The sequence below is a fragment of the Photinus pyralis genome, unplaced genomic scaffold (assembly GCF_008802855.1).
Source record: "Photinus pyralis isolate 1611_PpyrPB1 unplaced genomic scaffold, Ppyr1.3 Ppyr1.4_LG10, whole genome shotgun sequence".
In the NCBI taxonomy this organism is placed as follows: Eukaryota; Metazoa; Arthropoda; class Insecta; order Coleoptera; family Lampyridae; genus Photinus; species Photinus pyralis.
The window spans coordinates 712,275-737,839 of record NW_022170250.1 but is presented as its reverse complement, the minus strand read 5'-3'; the positions used below and the strand labels follow the sequence as shown (position 1 = coordinate 737,839).

General features: G+C 39.7%; 9 protein-coding genes across 19 annotated transcripts; 3 read left to right on the top strand and 6 right to left on the bottom strand.

The window, feature by feature from the left end:
• Positions 1-536: 536 nt before the first annotated feature.
• On the bottom strand, positions 537-1,810 carry LOC116161907 (keratin-associated protein 4-3-like). Of its 2 annotated transcripts, none has more exons than XM_031475403.1 (6): positions 1,675-1,810; positions 1,405-1,619; positions 1,249-1,358; positions 887-1,199; positions 712-841; positions 537-664 (listed from the first exon to the last, which is right to left on the bottom strand). In XM_031475403.1, exons 1-6 carry the CDS (start codon positions 1,766-1,768, stop codon positions 606-608), a joined length of 921 nt encoding a protein of 306 aa, XP_031331263.1. In that variant the 5' UTR covers positions 1,769-1,810; the 3' UTR covers positions 537-605. The 2 variants fall into 2 exon arrangements, with proteins under 2 accessions (XP_031331263.1, XP_031331264.1); XM_031475404.1 differs by having other exon boundaries at positions 891-1,199.
• A 982-nt stretch (positions 1,811-2,792) lies between these two features.
• On the bottom strand, positions 2,793-4,417 carry LOC116162091 (chymotrypsin-1-like). Of its 2 annotated transcripts, XM_031475625.1 has the most exons (3): positions 3,651-4,417; positions 3,431-3,602; positions 2,793-3,382 (listed from the first exon to the last, which is right to left on the bottom strand). In XM_031475625.1, exons 1-3 carry the CDS (start codon positions 3,685-3,687, stop codon positions 2,845-2,847), a joined length of 747 nt encoding a protein of 248 aa, XP_031331485.1. In that variant the 5' UTR covers positions 3,688-4,417; the 3' UTR covers positions 2,793-2,844. The 2 variants fall into 2 exon arrangements, with proteins under 2 accessions (XP_031331485.1, XP_031331484.1); XM_031475624.1 differs by having other exon boundaries at positions 3,431-4,417.
• Positions 4,418-4,532: 115 nt separating this feature from the next.
• Positions 4,533-5,839, bottom strand: LOC116162090 (alpha-tocopherol transfer protein-like). Its single transcript, XM_031475623.1, has 6 exons — positions 5,629-5,839; positions 5,421-5,577; positions 5,117-5,366; positions 4,960-5,070; positions 4,810-4,912; positions 4,533-4,761 (listed from the first exon to the last, which is right to left on the bottom strand). Exons 1-6 carry the CDS (start codon positions 5,774-5,776, stop codon positions 4,610-4,612), a joined length of 921 nt encoding a protein of 306 aa, XP_031331483.1. The 5' UTR covers positions 5,777-5,839; the 3' UTR covers positions 4,533-4,609.
• Positions 5,840-8,572: 2,733 nt separating this feature from the next.
• Positions 8,573-10,418, top strand: LOC116160927 (iron-sulfur cluster co-chaperone protein HscB). Of its 2 annotated transcripts, XM_031474077.1 has the most exons (5): positions 8,573-8,923; positions 8,975-9,158; positions 9,207-9,814; positions 9,880-10,149; positions 10,237-10,418. In XM_031474077.1, the coding sequence occupies exons 1-3, from the start codon at positions 8,637-8,639 to the stop codon at positions 9,411-9,413; spliced, it is 678 nt and encodes a 225-aa protein (XP_031329937.1). In that variant the 5' UTR covers positions 8,573-8,636; the 3' UTR covers positions 9,414-9,814; positions 9,880-10,149; positions 10,237-10,418. The 2 variants fall into 2 exon arrangements, with proteins under 2 accessions (XP_031329937.1, XP_031329936.1); XM_031474076.1 differs by having other exon boundaries at positions 9,207-10,149.
• Positions 10,419-10,753: 335 nt separating this feature from the next.
• On the bottom strand, positions 10,754-13,361 carry LOC116160919 (N-acetylglucosamine-6-sulfatase-like). Of its 5 annotated transcripts, none has more exons than XM_031474068.1 (10): positions 13,277-13,361; positions 12,872-12,900; positions 12,761-12,820; positions 12,504-12,710; positions 12,304-12,456; positions 12,078-12,251; positions 11,834-12,029; positions 11,300-11,616; positions 11,134-11,250; positions 10,754-11,080 (listed from the first exon to the last, which is right to left on the bottom strand). In XM_031474068.1, exons 2-10 carry the CDS (start codon positions 12,872-12,874, stop codon positions 10,886-10,888), a joined length of 1,422 nt encoding a protein of 473 aa, XP_031329928.1. In that variant the 5' UTR covers positions 12,875-12,900; positions 13,277-13,361; the 3' UTR covers positions 10,754-10,885. The 5 variants fall into 5 exon arrangements, with proteins under 5 accessions (XP_031329928.1, XP_031329927.1, XP_031329925.1 ...); XM_031474067.1 differs by lacking the exon at positions 13,277-13,361 and adding an exon at positions 13,067-13,262; XM_031474065.1 differs by having other exon boundaries at positions 12,761-12,808; positions 12,872-13,337.
• Positions 13,362-13,454: 93 nt separating this feature from the next.
• On the top strand, positions 13,455-15,136 carry LOC116160930 (chromobox protein homolog 1-like). Of its 3 annotated transcripts, none has more exons than XM_031474081.1 (4): positions 13,455-13,593; positions 14,172-14,451; positions 14,500-14,607; positions 14,658-15,136. In XM_031474081.1, the coding sequence occupies exons 1-4, from the start codon at positions 13,585-13,587 to the stop codon at positions 14,819-14,821; spliced, it is 561 nt and encodes a 186-aa protein (XP_031329941.1). In that variant the 5' UTR covers positions 13,455-13,584; the 3' UTR covers positions 14,822-15,136. The 3 variants fall into 3 exon arrangements, with proteins under 3 accessions (XP_031329941.1, XP_031329943.1, XP_031329942.1); XM_031474083.1 differs by lacking the exon at positions 13,455-13,593 and adding an exon at positions 13,831-14,049 and having other exon boundaries at positions 14,167-14,451; XM_031474082.1 differs by lacking the exon at positions 13,455-13,593 and adding an exon at positions 13,836-14,049.
• Positions 15,137-16,925: 1,789 nt separating this feature from the next.
• On the bottom strand, positions 16,926-18,318 carry LOC116160929 (chromobox protein homolog 1-like). 2 transcript variants are annotated; one of them, XM_031474080.1, is made up of 3 exons: positions 17,980-18,318; positions 17,802-17,912; positions 16,926-17,753 (listed from the first exon to the last, which is right to left on the bottom strand). In XM_031474080.1, exons 1-3 carry the CDS (start codon positions 18,251-18,253, stop codon positions 17,584-17,586), a joined length of 555 nt encoding a protein of 184 aa, XP_031329940.1. In that variant the 5' UTR covers positions 18,254-18,318; the 3' UTR covers positions 16,926-17,583. The 2 variants fall into 2 exon arrangements, with proteins under 2 accessions (XP_031329940.1, XP_031329939.1); XM_031474079.1 differs by having other exon boundaries at positions 17,959-18,314.
• Positions 18,319-18,321: 3 nt separating this feature from the next.
• On the top strand, positions 18,322-20,451 carry LOC116160920 (protein Red). Its single transcript, XM_031474069.1, has 2 exons — positions 18,322-19,153; positions 19,672-20,451. Exons 1-2 carry the CDS (start codon positions 18,439-18,441, stop codon positions 20,403-20,405), a joined length of 1,449 nt encoding a protein of 482 aa, XP_031329929.1. The 5' UTR covers positions 18,322-18,438; the 3' UTR covers positions 20,406-20,451.
• LOC116160915 (eukaryotic translation initiation factor 3 subunit C) lies at positions 20,391-25,422 on the bottom strand. Its single transcript, XM_031474056.1, has 12 exons — positions 25,262-25,422; positions 25,041-25,156; positions 24,859-24,991; positions 24,526-24,813; positions 22,675-23,021; positions 22,155-22,627; positions 21,948-22,101; positions 21,634-21,849; positions 21,448-21,588; positions 20,861-21,397; positions 20,589-20,756; positions 20,391-20,530 (listed from the first exon to the last, which is right to left on the bottom strand). Exons 2-12 carry the CDS (start codon positions 25,131-25,133, stop codon positions 20,441-20,443), a joined length of 2,640 nt encoding a protein of 879 aa, XP_031329916.1. The 5' UTR covers positions 25,134-25,156; positions 25,262-25,422; the 3' UTR covers positions 20,391-20,440.
• Positions 25,423-25,565: the final 143 nt, after the last annotated feature.

Below are 25,565 nucleotides of genomic sequence, written 5' to 3'. Positions count from 1 at the left end.
TTTTAAGCTCTTCAATAATTATTATATGATCGATAGTATCCAAAATCTAACTAAAGTCCGTATATAAGACATCTACCTGACCTATATTATCAAGCATGGTACTGGTAAAGTACTAAAACATGAACGCAATTGGATTTGTTATACTAATCCACGATACGAGTGCCCATATATGCGAAATAGTTCGCCTTGGGGACAACTACTTAGTATGTGATAGTCTGATAGTACAATGTTGATAGTCAATTTCAACGAATAGTTGTCGACGTGGCAGGACCATTTCTGGAAACTGACGGAAGTAAATCTACCTTAGAAACGATGATTTACTTCAGTAAATAGACCGAAACCAATAACCTTCTCGATCAAGAAGCCGATACGTTTGTAAGCGTACAGAGTCTCCTCCAAACCTCGATTTCGGAACGTCTAGAGAGGGCCCACGGCACCAAGCCTTCTCTGCTTTGAGTGCCAAGTCGTAGACATCCCTTGAGCAGAAATAAGGAAAAGTTGTGCATGAGTATTTATTTACACGAAACGTCATAAAATTATTTTTGGTTACATTTAATTTTCAAGTTACGTTCAGTTGATATTTACATTTTTATGTGTTGTGCTATTTATACTCCATAATTTTCCATGCCGTACCGTTCCACCCCATACATCCGTTTATAACAACCTACAAGTATCAGTTCATAGCCTCCCATGTTGTATTAGAAGTTTTACCTCTACAGTAGATTTCTCCACAGTGTGCGTAGGACTTGGCGATGTCTAGCTGCATGCCGCAGCAGTGGCACGTAAAACAGCAGTTGTGAAAGACACCTCCTGCAGCAGGTATTCGTTCAAATGGGTAGACCTGAAACACTAATTTGAGCAATAGTGATGTGAGTACAAATTACACTTTCTGGTAGCAGCGTTGACAGAACGACTCGCAGCAATTCGTACTCTTCGCGCAGCTGCACGATCGGGATGCTGGACAACATCTTCGTGGTGGATCGTCGGCGTTCGGTGACACGCAGATTATCTCTGAAGGGTAAGGTTCACAACATTTAATGGGGGGGTACATAATACAACGACGTGGTGAATTACAACATGGCTCCGGATCGCAGCCGGAATCACAGCAGATTTTCGGGGGACACTGCTCCATTACAGTGCAGGGGCTGCACACTTGCTTACACGGTTGCATGCACTCCGGTGGAGGGCAACATTTGCACCTATGGGTGGACCAATCTTAGCTTTATACCATCAGTTTTCGACACATACCGGCGGTGGTTTCTGTTATAGTAATTCGCCGTTTCCCTCGGAACAACCGGCGGACACACCTGCGAGCAACACGGATTGGGAGCGCATTTCTTGGGCGCACAGCACACCGGCTACAATGACTTTCACTACCGGAAATTGATGCAGTCACGCACTCACCTCACAGCATGGCGCGCATGTCTTCTTCGGGCACGCCGGCTTCAGGCAGTACAGGTTAGGCTTACAGCAACAGCTACACTTGGGCATTGGAGTACCGTAGCAAACCTCCTCGCACCGAGCTCTGCAATCAAACAAAAACTTGTAGCAACACTTACAGTAGATTTCTCCGTTCGCGCATTTTAGTGACGCCGGCTCCAGTAACTTATCACAGTTGCCTACCTGGGAGATGTCGAAATGACTGTTCGGGTGGTTACTCGTTAAATCACTTACAGCAGCTGAGGCAAAAGGTGTGCCAGACTCTGTTTAACGCTATGATTCTGTCTGTACAAAAAACTCTTCTTTCGCAACGGGCACAACACTGCATTTTATGCACTAGCAATTTTGAGGTACCATCCAAATTTTGACGTTTGTGTTGAGTGTTTCTATGGTATCAGAACACCACTTGATTCCGTTTTAGGATTTTGCTTGTACGTGTACTATATGGTCTAAGGTTTTACTTATGGGCAAGACGCCAACTTTAAATTCAACGGCTAAATGTCAAGTATAATCGAGCAAAACTCTTAGGCAAAACTACATGGGTAAAACAGCATCATCAAATCCACGAAACACAACGCCCAATGTAATGCAGGCTCATTTTGCCGTTGGATTTAAAGTTCTTATAGTCCAGTAAGAATAGCCTAAAAATGGAAAATAGGGGAACTCAATCATGTACTACTAATTCCTTCCGAAAGGTGTAGCAGAAAGTCCCCTGACCAACATATATATATATATAATGAAGTCCCCCCAACTGCCGGGTACAGGGGCGCCGGAAGGCTTAATTTTAGAGGGGGGCAGGATGAAGTCTACTCAATATCTTTAATAACATTTTAATTTAAACATAAATACAAATTCATTACCTAACGTTAATTTATTTTTGATCAGAAAACAGCAATGAAATATTTCTTCTTTTTTCTGAAAATAATAATATTTCTATTATCTCTTGTCTTTCCATGCGCAGGTCGTGTCGGCGTCCGCCCGTCCGGTATCATAAAATATAGAATAGATTGTTTTATTAGGTAAAATCGTATAAGTCAAGGTCAACCGTGTAAACATTAAACCCCGAGTCCCAAAGTGCAACTTGAGCACATCTGGTTACGTAAGCAAGAATTTGAAGAATTTAAATATTTTTAACCTGACAATGCAAATACGTTAATTATTTTTGGTTGTGAGCGTTATTTTCAATTAGGAATTGGCAGACAATTATAGAATAAAATCGAAATAAATTGAAGTGATTTAATTTTGTCTAATAATCCAGAGGGGGGCAAATGCCCATCTTTGCCCCCCCTTTCCGGCGCCGATGGCCGGGTATGCTAGCGGGGCGAGTTGGGTTAGACGGGTGTGCAATATAAGGCAGGTAAACGTATTTTTTAATGTATGTCAGATCCAAAATAGTAACATTCTTTATGCGGCTGTAAATTGCTTAATCCAGGACTCGTATGCTGCAATGGCGGTGAAAACGTCAGGATAACCCTTAGCACAGGGTATCCCCCAGGAAACGACACCCGCTTGCGTACCGTTGTATACTAAGGGTCCGCCCGAATCTCCCTCGCAAGCTCCCTTGTCCCTGCCTTGGTTCGTGCAAATGTGGTTGCTAGGTACTGGATATCCTGGAAGTGACAGCTTGCAGCGTAAAATGCTGATGCTGACCAACTGAATCGTTTGCAACTTGTTCGGAACATAATTGGATGGATATCTAGTTAAACCCCATCCAGAAAGCGTCAAGATCGCGCCGGCCGGCGGGTAAATCTTTGAAAGCGCGATGGGCTTTACAGTAGGGCCGAATGTGATTTTCTTGGACATTCTAAGGAGTGCAATATCGTTTACATGACTTTCTGGGTTGTAAGAGGCATGCGCAATTATTTTGGAAATCCCGTAAATTGAGCCACTATCGGTTAGGGTGCTCGTGGCGAGGACGACCACGAAGGATCCAGCCCTTTGCCTGCAACCGTATGGAATAACAAAAAGGAGGAATAAGTAAGTTTCTTACCGAGTGATGCAGTGAGCTGCCGTCAAAACCCATAGATCGCTAACAACAGAACCGCCGCAGAAATGGCGATTGTCGAAAGTTCGTAAGGAGGCCTGGTAAGGGAACAACGATATTTCGGTTGATGTTCCTCCTATAATTCGAGTAATCTGTGTCCCGCTCCCAAGAGAGAGTGCTAGGAAAAGATTTCTATACCTAAACCTCAGACTAACAGAGCGCTTACCGAATATAAGGATTTGTACTATGGACAGTACTTTCATCTTAAAAAGAGAGCTATTTTTTCAGTCTTCAGGTATTTACACAAACGTTTCAAGGTAAAACTCATTTCCTTTGGTAAACAAGATTTATAACCACATTATCAGTGCCGTATAGCAACACAATTAAATGACCCTGTGTGCCAGTACTGCTGAGCCCTACTCGCAAAGGTGTTACCTACTTGCCACTAATTCACGATTCATAAGGTTATTTAATTTGTCGAGTAAGTAATCAAATAGTTGATTAATGGACAAACCGAGCAGTATATTCCGCAGTATGAAAAGGTTCTATTGGTATAGAAAAGATGACTCGAATACCTAAGCAGTCAATTTTGATTAGTTGGTTATCATCATTTTCAGAGACCCATAGTAACGACTAGAAAACTAACTACTACCAGTAAATGTACCTACTATTTGTCACAGCATCCGAAAGATGCCTTGTCTGAAGACACATTCTACAGGAGAAGAATGTTCTTAATAAATGTTCGGTAGTAGAATCAACAAAAGCTAAATATTTCACGAATATAAACGAATTTTAATAAGTATAATGCCAAAGTATCAAGTATCAAAGTGATAGGATTGAATAGATTTTGTCTGATTTTTGTCTAACAACTACATCAAAAGTGATGCGTCTGAAATGTTGATTGAAAGAAACTTGTCTCGTGCCGATTAGAAAATGGATCTTCTGTTCTGTAGAACCCAGAAAACAAATAGCAAAAGCAAAATCGATTAATAAAACTTGACACAAAGGTAAATATCACGGTATGAGGTCCGTGATAATAAATAAAAATGCTTCAGGTTTATGTTAAACAACGATACCGCTTGATCAAGGGAAAAAGACTTTGTCGAAATTGATTTGTATACATTTGCATTTGAAAACGTGCCAATTTAATTTAAATAAGCTACTGGTGATTAATTTCTTAACAATTCAATCCACATTGAGCTGTTTGAAATTCCCTTGTATTCCAAAAAGTTCATCTTCGTCAAATAGAGGCTTTTGGCGCAATTCTTCATTAACTCTCATCTTGGAGAGCTTTTCGAAGAGATCCACATGATTTTGAAAAAATTTCATCCACTCTTCTACAATGAGACAATTAAAGTTGACGATCTTCTAAAATCGGTACATACCTGAAAGCTCATCTAAGGACATCTCAGTTCCACCATAATCTTTAGGCAAAATGTCCTTTGAAAACATATCGTAAAGCGATTCCGTACCCTTGTGGACATTGACCTGAATTTGTTAGTGAATTAGATGGGTTTTATGAAAGGTTCGCTTACCCTACTGGCCACTTTGGGTTGTAGAGTGTTCTTCAGTAGAATAATGAAAGAGTCGACAAAATTTGGAACGTTAATGAAGTGCAAGCCTCCGATTGAGTTTGTGAAGACTTTCTGAAATGTCGCTCGACGATGAGGCAAGTTGACGATTGGTACCTACCTCAAGAACCAGACCGATTTTCTTAATCAGCGACGGTGTAAATTTGGTCATGTTGGTAATTCGAACGCCTTCCAAGTCGTAGATGTGCGCCTCTCTGTGATAGTAGTCGTGACGTACTCGTAACTCAGCCATATTGAGCGAATGGGCCATGTATGTCACTGCGTCAATACTTTCAGTTATAGGCTTTCTAGGTTTTACTATGACCACACGGTAGTGTTCCTCGGTTAATTTAGGTAGCGGAATATAGTAACTAAAAGCACTTTATGTTGGCCACAGTTAGACCTTCCCCAAACGTCGTACTTACATCATTTTCGTAAGTTCACGAATTACTTCACCATTAGGATCCTTGTCGTAGAACTCCGGTATTAATGACCTTATGCTGTAGTAGCCATCAATTTTGCGCTTGGCTATCTCTATTCGAAATTTGTTCAGCAATAAAAAACGTTCGATCAAGCCATCCTCTAAGTAATAAAAGGCCTTGAAGGAAACAGCGCGAAGTAACAAAGACTTACCGGGTACTTCGGGAAGATGAGGCTGGCTTTTTATCCAATTTTTAACTGTTTGAACATCCTCGCGGATATTTTCGGGCGTCTTGTCGTACTTTGCCAAAATGCACTTCCTCTCTTCCGGAGTACATTTCAAAAGGTCGAAACTAGACATAGTTCTTGAGAAATGATCGCGACGAATCCGTAACTGGACTTATAATGTTTAGAGATTAGAAAAAGCAATACAATTTAGCTGGCAATTATAATTGTTATAAGGTCAACTTGTGCTGTTTTTCTCATTATTCACAACCGGTTGTCGTACGTAAGTGCAATTTTGTAATATACCTTTAATGCGTTAGAGATTATACGTACGAGTATGCTACAATAATTATAGTATCTACTTGCGTTTTATTGCTTTTACTTTTTGTAACTTTTTCACACCATATTTAAGTACTTATGACAATCCAGTTTTTCCACCAGCTAAGGTCCGAAGATCAAATTCGAAGTGCAGTGTCTCGTTATCTTAAAAACCACTGTACGTCTCCATAAAAGTGGTAAAGATTAAAATTATCAAGAACCTGCGTGCTCTGTTATGCATTTGCACAAGCACATTCTATCCTATGTACATCCTTCCAGCCCTCTGTTGTCTTCTTGTGTCATCACCTGCCCTCTCCTGCACTATCTCATCTTCTGTACTTATCCCCCTGCCCTCGCGCGCTTTTTACTGTCATCTTCTGCTCTTTCCAGCCCTATATTGTTTCCTACTGTCCTCCCTGTCCTCTAATACCCTTTCTTGTCTTCGCCTACCTTCTCATGTCCTCCTTTACCCGCAGCCGATCATACATGCTGATATCATTTCCGTCTGTAATGTCATCTTCTGTTCTCTCCCGCCCCCACAATGCCGCTCCTGTCGGCATCTGTTCTCTCTCGTTCTGGAGCCCTTTCCTACTCCTGAGCGCACCCGTTCTATCATGCACTCTCCTCATTCGCTTCCTTGTCCTCCTTTTCCATCCTAAATTCTATCTAAATGTCTATCATCTCATTCTTCCGGGCCGGTCTTCTTGTCTATTTTACGGGCCTCTCCTGTTCTTTACGAACTACTTTTGTCTCTTCTAATCATCTCCTGAATCCTCTGGTAACCCCTCATGCGCCTGCCCTCGTCCGTTTTCGAATGGTAGTAGCCCGGTCGATCTGAGACAATTTTTTTCTTGGGCCAAAAAAAAGGCAGTATTAATACCTTCGTTTTTTTGCCAAAAATCGACTGCAATTTTGACAGCGCCAATCGATAGCGCTGGTCGAGACCTTTCCAACGAGGGGTCGGAAGGCACATCTACGACGCACCGTTCTCGAGATATTACGGTTTGAAATTTCGACCAAAAATTCTGACAAAAAGTTGTCTCAGATCGACCGGAAAATATTTTCTTATAGAATGTGGCCTGTAGAATCCATAATTTCAAACAGTTCCAAGATAGGGCTACTGGATCAAAAGTTACAGCCCTTTGAATTTTTTGTCGAAATTCTGACCGCGCCAATCGATAGCGCTGGTCGAGACCTTTCCAACGAGGGGTCGGAAGGCATATCTACGACGCACCGGCCAGAAAGTGGATGTTGAGAAATGATTCAGGCGGTGCATCATCTCAGTTGCTCATAGGTAATTGATACTTGAAGACCCATCGGAGTATAAAGCTCTTCTGAGAATGTTCCCTCAAACTTTTGATGAGATACGTAAACTTAGTGGGACCGCGTACCACCAAAACGAATAATGTCATGAGAGAGGCATGGACAGATTCAGTTTACACGACGTAGATTCTTGGTGGCCGTCCCTGTCCTCCAAAGGGGTAGGATTTAAGCTTGCATTAAATTAAATTATTTGAGCTGTAAATTAATTATTTTGTACATTACAATTTTTTATGTTGGGCAATAAATAAACACATTTTAACAAATGAAAAATATATAAATCAGCCATACGGTTGATTAAAAGTGTGCCGAACCCTAGGTATATCGATTACGATGTGCATTGAAAATGTGTACTTTACGCAATAGAAAAACAAATGCCTGGCAAATAAGAATGTTGCATCAAAAAAGGCAAATTCAACAATTTAAAAAATTCTGTGCAGTTAAACGATTACCAGAATTACAAGATTACAGAAACAGTTACCACGTGTATGTAGTGAGATATCGTAACCTAACGGCAGTTTAGTATTTTCTGAAGAAGTAACTGATACTAAACTATGGAGTAATACCTACCAATGGGACGATTATATAAAGACATTCAATTGATTGCTGACTGCATCGGCATTAGGACCTGTTTGATTCCAGGCAGTGATAAGGAAAAGGATGTATAGATGGAAGGGACATGATGGATGGAGATGAGAAAGATTTTGACACACATATGAAGAGAAAATCATCGTTTTACAATCTACACTTAGGTACCAAAAGATGATGGAGAGTGCAAGACAGGGTATTGTACCTGCTCTGAGTGAAAAAAAAATACATTTTCAAGCATCTTTTGGGAGTAGCTATAAGATTTAGGTATGTGGAGCCTCCAGCTGAAGCAAAAAAATTACAGATTGCCAAAAAAAGGAAGCGTGGACTGCCAAATAAGGCTAAGAGGGCCTTGCTCATTCAGTACGGGTGTACAAAGTTATGTGCTAAGGTTTACTATTCTTGAATGTTATTTATTTAAATGTTGATTGCGTTTTTTTTTAAATACCTACTTATTGTGTTACTAACAGCTTCACTGTGCATTGTTCTGAACTTCTTTACCTATTGTACCTACATACTCCTGGAGTATACCTAGATGAGTAAAGGATTCCGAGATTGTTAAATAAATGAATGGTATATTATCTTCTATTGCTGGGCGGCAAAGGGTAATTTAAAATGTTCTGGTTCCAAAGTTGGTGTGTATAGTGCTGTCCTCGTGCGGTACACGACTGAAATAGAAATTTCATTTTTACATTGAAGGAGAAACGCGCTCTAATTTACCGACTTCGTGATTATAACCTTACAAAATACTGTGCTGTGAAAATTAGAAAATGCAAAAATTAAACCTTCTCAAAACTGTGTATCGTACACTGTACGAGAATTCCAAAATTCCCCACAGATTCTGTACACAAAAGTCTCATCAAACCTGCTGGAATTGTGGGACGTACGCCTTGGAATTATTATGTCCGAACTGCAATTCTATCCAACATCCGCCCAGCATGCCCAACTACTTCAATTTATTTAACATCGAAGAGAACTACGAGGTAAATCAACCTTTGCTAACGCGCAAATATCGGCAGCTACAAGCCGTACTTCATCCCGATAGGTTCAGTCATAAGTAGTGCTCCCTTAACATTCGTCGTCCAGTTTTTAGAAGGAATCGTTCTAGAAGCCAAACCGAGAAGGATATTTCCGCCGATTATTCAGCGCTTGTAAATAACGCCTATGGAACATTACAAAAACCGCTCGAACGCGGCATCTACATGCTACACCTGCATGGAGAACGTATCGACGAAAGCGACAGAGGCACAGACCCAAATTTTCTTATGGAAATTATGCAATTAAACGAGGAGGTACGTGAGCAATGTTCAACACTAATAATTTGCAAGTGTCACTTTTAGATCGAAGAAGCCCAAACTGCGGACGAATTGAGACATTTAAATAAGAAAAGTAAAGAGAAGCTCGACTGCATTACTCAAAAGTTAGCAACCTGTTTTCGGGACAATAATTTTCAGGCCGCAAAGGAATTAATAATACAACTAAAATACTACAGTAGCGTTAGTGTGCACGTTAATTCGATCCTTCGGGAGAGAGGGGTTGTTGATTAATGTATAAAAAATACATTTTTTACCTATCTCTCAAAATAATATATTAACTTTATGAATATATCTAGTCGTAGAGTTACAAATAAGAAGATTCATATCATTTTTAGACGCTTTTAAGTACCTAGTTCCCTTTCCAAAACTGTTAAAATGCCATCAGTGTCTTCAGGGCGCTTACATCAATAGCTTGATCAAATTGTGGTGCCGGGCAATTGTAACGAAAGGTTTATGTATTTAATATTACCAGGGACAAGAGGCTTTCCAAATAACTTATTTGAGAGCATATATTCTATCTCCGTTTCTTGCAGGTCTTCACACTCTTTATGTATTAGCTCCCCTGGTTAGCGCAGAAGGGCCTTGGAATAAGCTCTTATCCTAGATATTTGTTAAAACTTTAGCAGAACCAGGTGTGTGTATCCATAGACTTAAATTATGTCTGAGTAATGAGCATAAAATTTATGGTAATGAGCAGAACTCGGAACTGCTAAATACAGCAGGCAGTAGGATCAGGATGACATGAGAGACCACATGGAGTCATGTGGAGACTGTGAGAGCAATGGTTCTGCCAGTTGGCAACCTGTCCAATGTCCTGTCACTTTTGACAGTACATTTTCCTTGTCAGTTGTCATTACAACAATCATATTTTACACAAGAAAATTTTTCATTTAACAGGAATCAATATGAATAAGGAAAGTTCAATTCTAACATTTTTTAAAGCTGTATACTATGATGAATTTAAATGGTATGTATCTCTAACAGTTGCGTGCACATTGAGGTTATGTGAAAAATTGTATTTTAAATAAAATCCAATTTTACTATTTAATTGCAGGTCAGTAGTGAAAAGTATTGGGATATTCTCGTTAGGTGTTAAAATCGCACAAGAATGTGCAGGCATGGAATTATTACCGGGACAATGAACATGTTTTTGAAGGGATCTTTTTAAATTTGCATGTCTTGTTTGCTACATTCTAATGTTTCTCTAATAAATATACGTTAAGTTTCTGAACTGATTATTTGCGTTTTTTATCCAGTAAGTAGAACCACAAAGGTCAACTCAAGTACACTGAAGTAGATATGCCGCACTTTAGACTGGAAACCTAATGTTCCTCAAAGCAAAATTCCTGCAGATTTACCACAGAAACTCTGCAAAGTGCTGTCCATATCTTTAGGAAAACCACTCAATGTAAGACCTGCAAAGTTTGAGGTTAATTCTACATGTGAGTTTCTTTTAGTATTGTGTGGCTACCGTTGTTGGTGATGTTAACATGTCGTGGGGTGGAACAAGTGCTCCGGCTGCACAAGCTACCCTCATGAGCATTGGAGCCTTGGGAATTAATGAAAACAAGAAACATTCTGAATGTATATTCGAATTGGTGAACAAAGAACTAAACATTCCACTTGATCGGTATGTTTTTGTAAAAAAAAATGCAGAGCGATAATATTGTAATTGTAGTATGTACATCACATTCACCAATGCTTCAACTGGAGACGTCGGTTACAATGGTACCACTTTTCATGACATCTTTGGATAAACTTCGACACTCTATGCCGGTGCACCTTAACAGTTGGTTCAATGTAGCACTGTAATTGCCTTGTTGTTCTGGTTTCATCTCAATATATATGTTGTGTAACTCGTACGGATCTGATCGCAAATTGTACGCCTCTATAAAGTTCTGGAACATCAAAAAGTATATACCTCCAGTATTACTATAAGCAAACCACTCGCCTCTCTGTCATAAAATTGGCAGAACTTGAAATCTACACTTGCTGACACCCTTCGGACACACGCATACGTGTTATTACGAGCATCTTCGCATTTACACCAGTTGGATTGAACACAATACTTCAAACAAGTAAAGTGAAAAATGGCAAATCAAAATATACCGCCTTACACTTAACTGTTTGCTGTCTTCTCTACTGAAACAGCTCACATCCACAGTCTCCGAATCGCTCTCACCATAATACTCGATTAGAATATTTCGTTCCCTTAGCTCTGAATTTTTTAGAGCATCCTTGTAGAAACTGACCCCATCCATGTCTTGTGGAATATTAACACCAGCCATGCTGAGTATTGTCGGCCCTAAGTCGACCGAAGCAATAGCCAACTGGGAAGTTTGGTTTGGTGTAATCAGTGGGCCCCTCATTGATAATGGAACCTTAATATCAGTCTCGTAGGGCTGCCTTTTATCCCAAGGTTGTACAAATTGCCCTTAATAATATACAGGTACATGTTCATACTGGGTAATTATATATACATAGAGATCATCTTTAATATATAATAAAAAGCGTATCACAAGGTTGCACTTGTAAAAAAAATGTTTGGGACTGACTTACCTGGGTTTTTTAATGTGCCCTTCCCAGTTTTGTAAAAATAAGCTTTTACCAAAATTCTGGTCGGCAAAATTCAATCCTTTCTGTATACTTACCAATGTGAAATCCATTATCCGACGTGAATAAGATGTAGGTGTTATTTATAACTCCTAATTTCTCCAGTTTGCCCACAATTGCAGCAACCATCTCATCAACGGCGAGTAAAGTTTGCATTCGATGCCTTTGTATGTCATCAAGAAGTGATATGTCTGATGGTAAATACCGTGGTGGTAACCGTAGGAGCCAATGGCGCTGAAATTTTAGGAATTATCCATACGAAAATCTACTCCATCAAGTTACATTGGTGTCTGAGTAGTTAAAGGAAGGTGTTCGTAATGCTTTCATCCCCGGAAATTTCTTTGCATGCCGTGCTGCCGGGGTGAAAGGAGCATGTGCTGCAGGTGTCGAGAGCATCATAAAGAATGGATCTTTAAGTGTCTGTTGCCGATTTAGAAATGACAGGGCGTACACTTTCTGAAACAACCAATTGTACAGAGCATAAGGACTAGGATTGCCCTAAATGTACCATGACATCCGTCAAGTATTCATCTCCAAAGTGTTTAGCAGTCCCATTTACAGATAGAGTATAGTTGTAATACCTAGAGTTGCCGTGCAAACCCAACCACCAATCGTAACCGGCGGGTACATGCTCAGCCCCACCACAATCTTTGTCCCCATACTGGAACACAAAGTGTGCAGCAACAGCAAATTAAAACCCTAAGTTACCCTATTTAAATATTTTCCTGCGTAAAATGTGGTGTAATTCGCTTCGTTTTTTAGCAGTGATACAAACGAGTGTGGTTCGAAGTTTTTCTGCCACTCTCGACTGGAACAGTTACCAGCAAGTGAGTTATTTGTAACCATGATATTGTGTAAGTGTTTCCCCGTAAGGATTGTACTACGGCTTGGACAGCATATAGGAGAATTAACAAACTGAAGTCAAACAGATATAGTTTTACAATACTTTCTCAAGTCTCACTTACCGCATTTTGAAATGTAATTCCTTCGTCATTGATCAGTCTGCGAACATTCTTTAGAGCCACCTAACAATGAGAGAGATAATATTCTTGTATTATGTTGAATTAGAAAAGTACCATACTATCTAACAGGATATCCTGGTCGTCTGTTAAAAATAGGATTATATTTGGTTTTTGTGCTGCATCAACTTCAAAGATTGAAGCAATGAATACTGTTAGCACTGTACGAAATAGGAGCATGTCGAAACATAGAGTTTTAACACCAAGAAATGTGTTGTTTTTTTCACAGAGTACATAAAGGAGTGAACCTACCATTAACATTTTTGAAAATAAAGTGCCACTTTCCCACGGGAAAAAGCGTTTCATTCTTTTTTTTTTGAAACACTATTTCACGGTTTTCAGTAATTACTGTACTACTATATTATTATTATAATTACACTACAAAAGAAAGTATAAAATAGATAAGTATATACTATAATAATTTATGTGCTCGTCTCTCTCTCTCTTTCTTTCTTTCTCTACCTTCTCCTTTCCTAGTAACGATCGCAGCGACACCAACGCAGTAGCTCGCTCGTTACGAGGGGGGACGGTTATACTAGAATCTAGAATTGCAAATATACGCTACTGGAAAGTGAGTGACTTCATAGGATCATTAATAGAGGACTCTATGCGCAGTTACATATTATAACCCTCTCGCTCTCATCTCACCCCGTCGAACATCCCCACGAACTATTCTTGTTTGTACACACATAACACAGAAAAACAAGTGCTAAATTTTCTGCACTTCACTGACGTCATACAAATTATTCTAAGTGTATTTCGACGTTAAAATGAGTATCGTAAGTGCACAAATACGTTTATTTTATTCAATTACACCCTACCACCACGTATATCTTGGCGGAAAGACCGGCGTCTTTATGAAACCTCGCGGTAAGGCGAAGATTAACGAATTCTCAAAAGCGGTTTTTATAAATTATTGACGATAGGAATGCAATTTTTTTTGGAAAAAAGGGGTTCTCTATGAACAATCTAAGCAAACGTTGTAACTAGTTTGGTCAATTATTATCCACGTGGTTCTACAAGAATTATTTGTTATTTGCTTCTCGGTATCTGAGACTCAATTCCTAAAGGCGAATTAGTGCCGTTTTCGATTAAGAAGAGATCCAAATTTAAAACTTCCGCCAAATTTTAGCGTGAAGACGCTTTTTAGTGTCCGCCATCTCCCTCCTAACGCCATATTAAAAACAATTCTCAAGAAGCGTTACTTTGACTTTGGTGTAATTTTTAAGCGAAAAGTATGTATTTAACCCAATTGCTTTATACACATATTTACTTTTGATACCAAAATCTCTTTGACTTCCCAATTTGTATCCCCCAAAAATGCTAACTTTTCTTTATACATTATTTGTGAGGTTAGATACCTTCGGCTCCAATGGCAAGCAAAGGACGCAAAGGCGGCGGCACCCCGACAGGTGAAGACGACGGCGAAGAGTTCACTGTGGAAAAGATTCTAGACAAGCGTAAGAACCCGATAACAGGCATTGTTGAGTATTATTTAAAGTGGAACGGCTATGACGACAAGGACAATACGTGGGAACCGGAAGAAAATTTGGATTGTCCAGGACTTATCGCTGATTTTGAGGCAAACAGGGCACGAAAAGAGGAAGAATCGGAAAGCAAAAAACGAAAATCGACAAGTAAGTACGCAATAATTCTTAAGGTCATCCGCTTACATTTGCTTCTAGGTACTCCGACGCCGGTCGACGCGAAAAAAAAGAAAGAAGACAAAAAAATATTGGGTTTCGATCGGGGACTAGAACCGGAAAAAATTATCGGCGCCACCGATAGTTCAGGTGAGCGACAAACGTTAACTTTAAACACTTTCTTAAGCTGCTTGTTTTAGGGCAACTTATGTTTTTAATGAAATGGGCCGGAACCGACGAGGCCGACCTTGTACCGGCAAAACAGGCAAATATCAAATGTCCCCAGATTGTGATTAAGTTTTATGAGGAACGTCTAACCTGGCATTCGCCAACTAATGACGACGATAAGAACGATAAGGCATAAGTTTCTTTTAGTTTATAGTTTAGGACTATGTTCAGTTATTCATCTTTAATCTTAAGGATCTGACATGTAAAAACGTGTAGAATTATAAGAATTTTTAGTTCTTCCACATTGCCATAGACGTGCAATGGTATTACTTCGCAGGGTGAGACCTCCCTTAATACAAATTTTCCATTTAAATCCTTTACGATGTAATTATTTTTTCAAGTTTTTACTTAGGTAAAAAGACAAATGGTCTGTTGAAATGACTGTGGCTACTTTTGGAAAATTTTGAACCCAAAACTGCTAACAATTCAAAATAAATTTTTATGTACAGTCGTTGCTGAATTGTTTATATGGTTTCCCTAACGTATTAGGTGATCAATAGTGTTTTTGCCTTATCTCAAGTTTAGTAAACGATAATTACTCATTGCTTTTACCTATACCTTGCTCTAAGAGATAATTGGCAGATTACTATGAAAAATGATATGCATGGATCACACCCTAAGAATAACATCTCTTGTTTTCCATTTAAAATAGTAATAAGTAATGTCTGTAATTTTGAATGTTCAATAGCACATTCCACTAAAATCTTAAACGATAAATTTAAATATTACCAAATGTCCTTTCAAATAGTTGAACAGCTTTCGGCTTTCATAATATTGAGAGCCTATTTGCTTCCATAAAAAAACCTACAATCTGAAAAAGTCTTGCGAGGTTTGGACAAGATACCTGGGAAGCATTTGAACGACCCCAAGAAGCTTTAGGGAGCCCTACACTGGGCAATCTGTGAGGGAGGTATGCGGCTGACAGATTTGAAAGGATGCAAGAATTGCAGTGGGATAGAATTATTAATTATATCACAAGTTAATAATGATAGCTATTATTCTCAAGGAATATTTATGAATCGAGCCGCGTCAGAGAAATTTTGGAATTTAAAGAGGGCATCAAAAGCTCCACAGACTTCCGACTTGTTTCTCTCATTTGCATGACGTGTAAATCAGTTGGCAGTTTTTCTCAAAACTAGCAAATATCACATAGACCCTTTAAGAAATAATCAGTTTAATTATACATGTGTTTGTTTCTCTACAAAATTAGTGCTGCTTATTGTACTGTTAGTACAGGCACAGATTTAATTAAATCTGTGGTACAGGTGACTACGATTAATCTCAGTTGTTACGATTTTATTGCAGATAGGTCTTTTTAGTTAAGGATTTTTCCACGTAGGCTTCTGCCACTGAGGATGATTTCCAGCCGCCGTGTTTTTCTCCACCCTCAACTAATAAAGACGCAGATGAAGATCTTAAGCAGTGCCCCGTAAATTCGTTGGAATTGGGCAGTTTCAAACATATGCCAACTTCTGAATGGACTTCCTATCTTATTTTCCCTCATTGATAGACCATTAGTCTTTGTATCAATTAAACTGACACAACAAGAACTCTATTTTCCCACATTTTCGCTGTCACTGATTAGAGCTCATCTCTGCGCAAAGCTCCAGCTGCCCCGAACAACCTAAAAATTTAAAGATTATATTAATTTATCAATAGTTTTACAAATGATAATCACTCATTTGTATGTGCTTAACACTAAGGGTGCTTTTCAACATTGAGTAGTGACTCGCATAAAGTAGAAGATTCATGTAGGTAGGCTAACCACCCTTTCTGAGAATGATTGAACATTGTACTCCGCCATTCTATAAACTTTACACATTTTTATCAGTATGTGACCGTAATTCCCACATGGGAGTAGAAGAAAACGTTTCTGATAATCTTACATCATTTATGCCTCTTGTACACGACCACTTTATGCTCAAAAAAACGGTGATCACAATAGCCACCTAGCCCCAACTAGCAAGCTAATAATAAAGGACAAACAAAAACCTCAACGTAAACGGTAATTGAATTAGCAAATTGCGTGAACACTTAACACAAGCAATTTTAAATTAAAAGTATATGGAAAACCAATACATAAATTCACTTCAATTTGTTGTATTATTGTTTACAATAAATACCCACTAGTTTATTAAATAACAAATTGACAAGTATTCAAATGTAGTTAACACGACAAAATTAGTGTAACATTTTAGCTAAAAAGTTTACGAAAACAGGAAAAAGAAATTTAAATCAAGTCTTTTAGAAACAAGTTTTATTGAAACGGAAAATGAGAAAATCTAAAACCACAGATGTGCTAAAACTAAAAAAGGTGTTTGTGGAGAGTTCATGGAGACAGTCCATTCTCCCGATGGTTATTATTTGCTCATCTGCGTCCTCAGTTTTTCTTACTAAAATGATGTTTATCAAGCAAAGGGTTATTTATTCCTTGATCCATGGGAAAGACCTTGCTAATCATCCTGTCTATATTTTCAGATTTTTTAAACGATTTACATTCATTCCTTACTACGCCCAATAGAGTATATTTATGTTTATAAACACAGTACTCTTATAGATAAACATGTATTGATTAGTGTGCTAGAAAACGATTAAAAACTTCACCAGCAGACTAGTGTTACTATCTTATGACATAAAACTAAAATTACAAATATACATAGGAATAATTACAATATAGTAATTAATACACTAACTTAATAAGAACGCCTAACTACCAAATCAGTACTGTTTGAGCATTTTTTTATCACAAATTATGAAAGCGTAGACAAGCAGGTGTCAGTTTTTCCAATTTACATATCTGTCAATTGGTTCTGGACTAACTAGCGCTAATTAACAGTACGCATTAATCAGCAGAAAATGCTCCAACGCTTTCATATTTTTGGCTAGCCAAAGCTTTAATTACTTATCTCCCACCACACAACCTTCCGCTTTCTCCTTACTAAAATTCAAAACGATATGTCTCTCGTAAAAATCGATCACAACCTCTGGACACCTCATATTAGCTTCAACCGAAGGCACAAGATCCACTTTGGTCGAATTCTTCCACTGCATTAAGAAAAGTAGTTGTCCTACATGCTCAGAGTATAGAGACAGTTGCAGACCTTACTCATACGTACCATTAGTATTTGTGCACGCCAAAATTCGTTCGGGTTTCAGTCCTCGATCGAACCCGATTACTTTCTTTTTGGATACATCTGGAGTTTCACAACCGCTACTAGTAATTGTGACTAAAATGTGTGTAACAAGTTAGTGTAATGAGAAGAATCTACCCACCTGGAGCATATCTTCGCTTACGATATTGAAATTCGTGTTTACGCCGACGGCTAACTTCAAACTCCTCAACCAACCCAGGACAGTCCAGGTTGTGTTCTGGTTCCCACGTGTTGTCCCTATCGGAGTAGCCTTTCCATTTCAGTAGGTATTCGATTGATCGAGTAAAAGGATTTACTCGTTTGTCGATGATTCGTTCAACTGTATATTCCTCGTTATCCGGTCTAGTTGAAAAGTATGCGTAATTTTTTTCCTTTTTGGTCTTTTTCGACATGATAAAATTAATTTTGACAATCATTTAAGAACCAAGAACACATAACCTCCATCTTGATAAAACAACAAAAATAAACGCGACACCGTGAACGAAATAAGGAACTACTCTGACAACCGTAAAAATTTAACATAACCTCAATGTGTCAATTATTTGTATATGCGAATTAACTTTCGTTTCAAGCAAATTGAATATTGGCAAGGCTTTTAATAATGCCTGGTCCAAGCGAAACGCCAGCCTCTCAGAGGCTTACTAACGATGACTTCAGAAAACTTCTAATGACGCCTCGAGCAACACCTTCAAGTGCCCCAGCAGTGGGTTCGATAAGAGAAGCGATGGCCAACGCAACGTCGATGCCACCTCCAAAGGAAGACGCGAACGAGGCGCGACGCAAAAAGAAAAGCTACTACGCCAAATTGAAAAAACAAGAAGACAACAAACTGGCCGAGTTAGCCGAAAAGTACAGGGATCGCGCCAGCGAACGAAGAAATGGCGTCAACCCGGACTATCAAAATGTCGACCCGATGAACGCCGCCCAGGCGTACAGAGCGGTCGCACCAGACCTCAAATCGGGCTTCGACGCTGCAGAACGCCGAAAGCAGATGATCCAGGAGTCAAAATATCTCGGCGGTGACATGGAGCACACCCATTTAGTAAAAGGTCTCGATTACGCCCTCTTACAGAAGGTTCGTGCAGAAATTGTTCAAAGAGAGACCGAGCAGGAGATCGAATTGGAGCGACTTGCTATCAAACAGGCCGAAGAGCCAGAGAAGAAGGAGGAGGTGTCGAAGAAAGAAGATGAAGAGATTCAATTTAAGACGAAGATCGGACGGTCCATTCATCGTACAATTTGTACTTTAAAGTCTCGTCATATTGAAAGGAATGAACTGTTTGCTCATGGTCGTATGGCATATGTCATCGATTTAGGTAAGTATTCATAATTCCTTTTTTTTGCCCCGAAAAAAAAATTGTCTCAGATCGACCGGAAAAAAATATTTTCTTATAGAATGTGGCCTGTAGAATCCATAATTCCAAACAGTTCCAAGATCGGACTACTAGATCAAGTTACAGCCCTTTGAATTTTTTGTGGAAATTGGTTTTTTGCCCATAAATATACCTATTATTCAAAGTTTTCGTTGACTAATTAAAGCAAAAGCAATACGGCCCCAAAAGCAATAAAGGGGCCTGTCAGCAGTAAGAAATAAAATACCGTTCTAATCTAATCTTTTTCGCTTGTACAATAATAAATAGATCAATGACTATCAGCATCAGCAACCTGCAACCCAATTTCTATTTCTTTCCCCCCCCCCCTCTTCTAGTACGCAGTGGGAGACTGTATGTGCACGAACATGTTTAATCTCTCCCCCCCCCCCCGAATAAATTTCTACGTACGCCACTGTATTAAATTGAGATATATTCCAATTCACGAACAATGATTATTGCAGATGACGAATCCGAATCCGATATACCCACAAACATCATCCGATCCAAAGCGGATGTCCCCACCTCCGAGGCAACGACCACCCTAACAACAAACGACATCGTCATCAACAAACTAACGCAAATTCTCAGCTATTTACGCCAGGGTAATCGCAAAAACAAGAAAAACAAGCGCGGCGCTACCGACCGTAAGGATTACGAGGACGCGGAAGTGGTGGACGAACGTAAGCGCAAACGATCAAATCAAGAGGATTCCATTTACGGAGATATCGGCGATTACGTTCCAACAACGAGAAGATCGCAGGACTCTAAAGAGAGCCGCAAACGTCAGCCGTACTTTGATAAGCGCGAAGAGGACTTTAAGGATGTGGGCCCTAGTCTCAAGTTCAACAAATCGGCGCAAATATTGAATAAGCTGACGCAGGAACCCGAAGGTTACGCCGAGTGCTATCCTGGTTTAGAAGAGATGAACGACGCAATTGACGATTCGGATGATGAAGTCGATTACTCCAAAATGGATCTGGGCAACAAGAAGGGACCGATTGGGCGTTGGGACTTTGATACTGCCGAAGAATATTCGGAATATATGAACCAGAAGGAAGCGCTCCCAAAAGCTGCGTTCCAATATGGAATAAAAATGACGGACGGAAGGCGATCACGCAAGCACAAGGAGAAGAACGAGAAAGCGCATTTGGATCGGGAATGGCAAAAAATACAAAACATCATTAGTAAACGTTAAGTTTATTTATAGCGTGTAAAATATAAATAAAGTTCTTAGTACTCTCTTCTGTTATCTCGTCTTTGCCTGCTCCAATCTTGAACATTACCGGCGCGGAAGTTCTGCCGATCCCCTCTGAATCCGCCCTGCAAATTTTCAATTAGCACCACGTTCAAAATCACAAACATGGAGTTGGTACATTACCTGATTTGCGCTGCGCAAGAAGAAGTTACCTTGCTTCGTTTCCAATATGCGCTCGTTTGAGTCGACGAAATTGTTAATCTTATCGGCTAGCTGTAATGCCAAGGATTGCAAACGGGACGGTTCGCTGCGATGCATCACCACGGTTTGCGATGGGTCATCTAAGGACGCCTAGAAAATAAACGTTTGTAAAATTGAGGTTTATTTTTCTGTAAATCTCAACTCAATTGGAGGATTAACGAGACCCATTGCAAATGCAATATCAAAACACTTACCATCAACTCTTCATTAATAATCATCTTAGAAATAATCGAATGAACCACTGGCTTGTCAAGCTTGAACATTTCTCCCAAGGTCGACATGGAAATGGAGTCGTACACGTGCGAGTACGTAAACAAGTACGTTCTCAATGTTTCTTCTTTAATCAACTTTGTCAGCATGGCTCTAACGGCGTCGGCCTGATAAAATAAATCCCAGACTTTGGTATTCATTTTTTCGTTGATTATAAAATTGTTACACGCGGCCCAGTGACCATTTCGCATAGCTTTGGCGGCGGCGACTACGTGCTCGCGCATGCTTTCCGGTGGACCAACGAGACTTTGCCTTTCGGAGCTTCTCAACTGTTGGTAGAATGTTTTTGAAATCATACGGCGACGCGCATCAAATTCGTGAGCGGCCATGTAGGGTATTTCAATTAACATCGCCGAGACCAAATATACGCACTCCAGCAGTTCCAAATTTATGTGCATGTGGAACGGCATTTGACGTTGCTTTTCTATTTTTTCCTGCTCCTTGCTGCGTTCGTGTTGGCGCTGTCGTGCGAAAGTATTTGAAATAAATGGCGTCGTTTCGGTTAACTTACTTGTGGCAGTAGACCTTGGGCCAGGAGCTCTTTCGGTTTACCCGTCATCATTAAATCGACCAGGCAATTGTGGGCGTCTTTGATGTTGGCGTGCCGGAAGGCGCATAGTCCCAAGTGCGCCATCATTCGATTGTACAGAATCTGGAAGTGAATCGTGTAGCGTAAGCGATGCGCGCCACATTATACCTGAGTGCTTGGATCGGAATGCTGAATCGTTTCCTGCAAGTGAGACATTAACACGAGATCGCGCGCTTGGAACCAATTATCGTGAAGAGCGTGATGGTAAATGTGCGACAAGATCGCTCTCGTTCGCAAACGATCTGTTCCATCCTTCGCATAGATATACTTGCAGAGGCGCTCCATCTCTTGCATTGAAGTTATAGTGTCTCGAGGGAGTTCGCCCTAAAATACTCTAATTGAGAAAGGGGCGCTACGATTAGAACGGCACGAGGTGTTTGTGAGATAAGGAAAACTCAGTAGCTCAAAATTTGTGTACTTACACTTTTGTATTGCAGCACTAGAGGGTCAAATTTGTAGTACAAATGTTCAATTTTGCGGAGGTAAATGCGACACAGCTCCGATTGCGATCCGTGAACCTCCAGGTGTTTTTGCACTTTAGTTATTATCGCAGACACTTTCGCTTCATCCTTTAGCCTAGAGTAGATACCTGTTTAATACCCGCCGCTATTGCAACAAATTGCACTTACCGTTCGACATACTCGTTACTGTGAGGATCGCACTCTTTCAGCAGTTTGATGAACTCGTCATCTAAGCGTTCGAGTGAAGTCAGCACGCATCCGCGAATGCGATAAGGAGCCTCGTCAAAGCGCTCGGTTTCTTCTGTGACACTATCCGATATTAAGATGTTGTCATGATTGCGCAGCATGTCCAGCATTTCGCTCATTCTCTCGATTAGGTTCGTCCAATATTCCGGTTTCATTGCATCCGAGACTTTGGGGTTGTAGTCGAATATCGAGGAAATAATCGCGAACTTTATTTTCACGACAATCGCGGCACCTAAGTTGTGTTGGTCGGCGATGGCTTGTAGTTCATGCAACAGTTCGATTTGTTCCCGCCGATCGGTTCGTTTCTTTCCGCGCGCGGCGATTATTTCGCTTAACTTTTTAATCACCAGACTCAAGTCGATCTCGGCGTCCTTCGCGAACATCTTCGGTTTCTCCTGTAACAAGTGATTATAAGAGGCATGTCTTTAGAAAGGATCCTTACGCTAGGAATGGCCACGCCTCCCTTGACGGTCTCCCACTCCCCTTCCTCGTCCTCCTCATCTTCGCGTCGCAATTTCCGCTTCTCGCGATCCTTACGTTCTTTGCGCCGTTCGTCTTTCTTCTTTTCCTTTTCATCATCGTCGTCCTTCTCCGTGGTACGTTTCAAGAAGCGCTCCCGCATGCTCGTGAACTTCTCCTCATCTTCGGAACTGCCCGAACTCGACTCCGAATCTGAAGGCCAATCTTCAGAGTCGGACGAGGATTCGCCCTCATCTCGGACGACCGGCTTAATCACCTTTGCCGCCGGTTTAACTGGAACATCCGAATCGGAGTCCACTTCAGGTTCACCTGTAACATTCATTCATTTACATCTATCTGTTGACGACTTCGCGGTTTTGTGACACGAACAGATATTTATTCTTTTACAAGTAAAAGATTCACGGTAAAAGACTATGCCATAGCATAATTTAAAAGTGACAGCCAAAAGGAGAGCGTAGGTATCGCCTAAACTTGGGAGCCAGACGATTACTTAATATGAGACAATCGCACAAATTAATTCGTGAACCTGAATAAACTTATAGCATTTTTTCTACCCTGAAATTGGTTGCTTGCCCCAAATCCATCAATTCTAAAACAAATTTTCTGTTTAGCTGCACACTGTTCAGCAGTAATATGTAAATTCTTTATAAAAATTGAAAGTCATACATTTTATAAGGAATGGCAATTTGGGGTCTGTAAAATATGTTAAAAAGTGATATAATGGTTAGCGTAATTAGGTTTACCTTTTTTTCATCGTTAATAAGTAGAACAAACATTGGCCAGCACCTACCTCCCATTAAGACCCCCTATGGGCACTTTTTGGAGAAGTTCAATCTATTATCAGAATTCCCATAACACGTCAGAAGTAGAAACTACAGGCTACTCTTATTCTTCTATGTAAGTTTTTAGCGCCGTGACGTCATACAACTTTTTTCAAATAACAAGCCAATATTTTTATAAAATTATTCGAAAGACTTTCTTTTTTGTGTAAAACAAAATTATGCTACGTTTTATTATAAAAAAGAGGAGAAAAAAATGCCAAAGTTAAAAAACTATCTAGCAGCTTAGTGCGTGTTAATTATTTAGGATGAGCGATTACAAAAGTTCGGTCATTGCATTCTTTTTGGTTTTAATGCAATGAACTTAAGGTAAAATATCAGTGTACATGTATATATACTGCAGTTTTTATAATCATTAATTAATATCACAGATTTAAACACTAAAATCTGAGTTAATATTAATACTGTAAAGAAAAGTAGCAACTGACCCATCTATAATAACATCTGCATCAGGCCGCCGACAAAAAAAGTATTTTATTGAAAAATCTCCATCACTCCACCCTTTTGTTAGTCAAGCTCAATGTAATTAAACATAAATATTTCAATTTGTTGAAAACGGAGAAGAAAAGCAAAAAATATATATGACCTATATACATTTAGTGTAGTATTGGCAAAAGGCGTCAATAAAGTGTATCTAGATCATGATCACATGATGTATTTTTTAAAATTACAGCATAAAGGGCAACTTTCATCTGCTTTTTCTTACTCAAAGAGGGGATGGGGACAATTTTGTGTTTTGTACCCAGATAAATTTTTGCGTTACAGTAAGGGTATAGTGCCTAATTAGCACCAACTGTTTGGACAAATAAAATTATTTCTTCCGATTGGAGAGTCCAGCTTCATGGATAAGCTAAGTTCAATTTTTAAGATTATGCAATTATTGTTGAATTACAAATTAAATGAATAGTTTTTTTTAGCGAGACCCATGTGTGTCTCCCCATAATGTACACTAAGAAATTGCAATAGAATCATACGTTTTTCTTCCTCCTCCTCATCATCAGGCTGATCAGGATTTTCGCGAAACTTGGAAATATCTTCATCGAAATCCTTAATATACTTGCGCAGTTTTTGCCTTAACGAAGCCAATGACTTGCTGTTGTTCTTGCTAAGATTCTTCCGACCGTCTTTGTCCTCCCACATTTCCGTTATGAAATCCTCAAGTTCGACTAAGCATCGAGTATAAAAACGAGGCGTCTGCCCACCCTCCTCCTTCTGTACGACCGGTAACGCCTTCACGTACGCCCTTTGCAGATCCTCAAAACCTAAAACAAAATTCCAGAACGCGGCGGCTTACACTCGTTACGTACTTGTCAGCATGCTGCTCATATCCTTGATTTTCTTGTAGTTACGAATTAGCTTGATGAGATTTGTTAGCTCTTCGTACCTCTTCTCCTTGGTCGAACGAACCACACGTTTAACTTCCTCCTCGTCATCGCTAAACTGTAAAGAAACGTACAGGACGGAATACTCCAAGAGTCTGCACACTTACGGTGTAAATAGGCGCAGCCTGTCTGGGGATGATCTCCTCTTGGGATGAACTGTCAGAATCTGAATCAGATCCCGTTGCAAAGAAACGACTCATTTTCGATTAGAATGTACAAGGACCTGAAGACAGACGTGCATTTTTTTAGGTTAGGAATTTGCAGAAACATATTTTTTGAAATTATGATTCTTTAACAAACTAAAGTCTCCTCAAAGTCTGATATTTACCTTAAGTATATTTTAATTACTTTGGTCTTGCTATGAACAATCCCTATCGCTTTTATTGAATAACGAAATTACCGATTTTAGGGCGGTTTAGGGTTTACAATTAATCCTTGCCGGGAGTCTTGCGGCTGTGGCTCGACTTTAGCGAGGTTTCCACTTATACATAGTATGTACAAAGATAATTTATCTTTGATTTATATAATGCGTAATATGCGTTGTGAATGTGGATATAGGTAAAAGTGGATACCTGTTTTGAAGAAATCTAATTGCATGGGCATTTCCATTTCCACCTGTATATAAAAAGTAA

Bases quoted from the DNA above. Each gene is read 5' to 3' on its own strand.
- LOC116161907 (XM_031475403.1), bottom strand. From the start codon at position 1,768: ATGCAGTGTTGTGCCCGTTGCGAAAGAAGAGTTTTTTGTACAGACAGA. The intron at 1,359-1,404 runs GTGAGTGCGTGA...AAGTCATTGTAG, and splicing joins CATGCGCGCCATGCTGTGAG to CCGGTGTGCTGTGCGCCCAA. The intron at 1,200-1,248 runs GTATGTGTCGAA...GTCCACCCATAG, and splicing joins TATAACAGAAACCACCGCCG to GTGCAAATGTTGCCCTCCAC.
- LOC116162091 (XM_031475624.1), bottom strand. From the start codon at position 3,687: ATGAAAGTACTGTCCATAGTACAAATCCTTATATTCGGTAAGCGCTCT. The intron at 3,383-3,430 runs GTAAGAAACTTA...ATACGGTTGCAG, and splicing joins GCAGCTCACTGCATCACTCG to GCAAAGGGCTGGATCCTTCG.
- LOC116162090 (XM_031475623.1), bottom strand. From the start codon at position 5,776: ATGTCTAGTTTCGACCTTTTGAAATGTACTCCGGAAGAGAGGAAGTGC. The intron at 5,367-5,420 runs GTAAGTACGACG...AAGTGCTTTTAG, and splicing joins CGTGAACTTACGAAAATGAT to TTACTATATTCCGCTACCTA. The intron at 4,913-4,959 runs GTAAGCGAACCT...TAACAAATTCAG, and splicing joins AACCCAAAGTGGCCAGTAGG to GTCAATGTCCACAAGGGTAC.
- LOC116160927 (XM_031474077.1), top strand. From the start codon at position 8,637: ATGCAAAAATTAAACCTTCTCAAAACTGTGTATCGTACACTGTACGAG. The intron at 8,924-8,974 runs GTAGTGCTCCCT...GAATCGTTCTAG, and splicing joins CCCGATAGGTTCAGTCATAA to AAGCCAAACCGAGAAGGATA. The intron at 9,159-9,206 runs GTACGTGAGCAA...TGTCACTTTTAG, and splicing joins TTATGCAATTAAACGAGGAG to ATCGAAGAAGCCCAAACTGC.
- LOC116160919 (XM_031474064.1), bottom strand. From the start codon at position 13,120: ATGAAACGCTTTTTCCCGTGGGAAAGTGGCACTTTATTTTCAAAAATG. The intron at 12,252-12,303 runs GTACATTTAGGG...TGGTTGTTTCAG, and splicing joins AATACTTGACGGATGTCATG to AAAGTGTACGCCCTGTCATT. The intron at 11,251-11,299 runs GTAAGGCGGTAT...ACTTGTTTGAAG, and splicing joins AAGACAGCAAACAGTTAAGT to TATTGTGTTCAATCCAACTG.
- LOC116160930 (XM_031474081.1), top strand. The intron at 14,452-14,499 runs GTAAGTACGCAA...ATTTGCTTCTAG, and splicing joins CAAAAAACGAAAATCGACAA to GTACTCCGACGCCGGTCGAC. The intron at 14,608-14,657 runs GTGAGCGACAAA...TGCTTGTTTTAG, and splicing joins CGGCGCCACCGATAGTTCAG to GGCAACTTATGTTTTTAATG.
- LOC116160929 (XM_031474079.1), bottom strand. From the start codon at position 18,253: ATGATTGTCAAAATTAATTTTATCATGTCGAAAAAGACCAAAAAGGAA. The intron at 17,913-17,958 runs GTGGGTAGATTC...CACACATTTTAG, and splicing joins TAAGCGAAGATATGCTCCAG to TCACAATTACTAGTAGCGGT. The intron at 17,754-17,801 runs GTACGTATGAGT...CTGAGCATGTAG, and splicing joins GGCGTGCACAAATACTAATG to GACAACTACTTTTCTTAATG.
- LOC116160920 (XM_031474069.1), top strand. From the start codon at position 18,439: ATGCCTGGTCCAAGCGAAACGCCAGCCTCTCAGAGGCTTACTAACGAT. The intron at 19,154-19,671 runs GTAAGTATTCAT...TGATTATTGCAG, and splicing joins GGCATATGTCATCGATTTAG to ATGACGAATCCGAATCCGAT.
- LOC116160915 (XM_031474056.1), bottom strand. From the start codon at position 25,133: ATGAGTCGTTTCTTTGCAACGGGATCTGATTCAGATTCTGACAGTTCA. The intron at 23,022-24,525 runs GTATGATTCTAT...TGAATGTTACAG, and splicing joins TGAGGAGGAGGAAGAAAAAC to GTGAACCTGAAGTGGACTCC. The intron at 21,850-21,947 runs GTAAGTACACAA...AGAGTATTTTAG, and splicing joins TAGTGCTGCAATACAAAAGT to GGCGAACTCCCTCGAGACAC.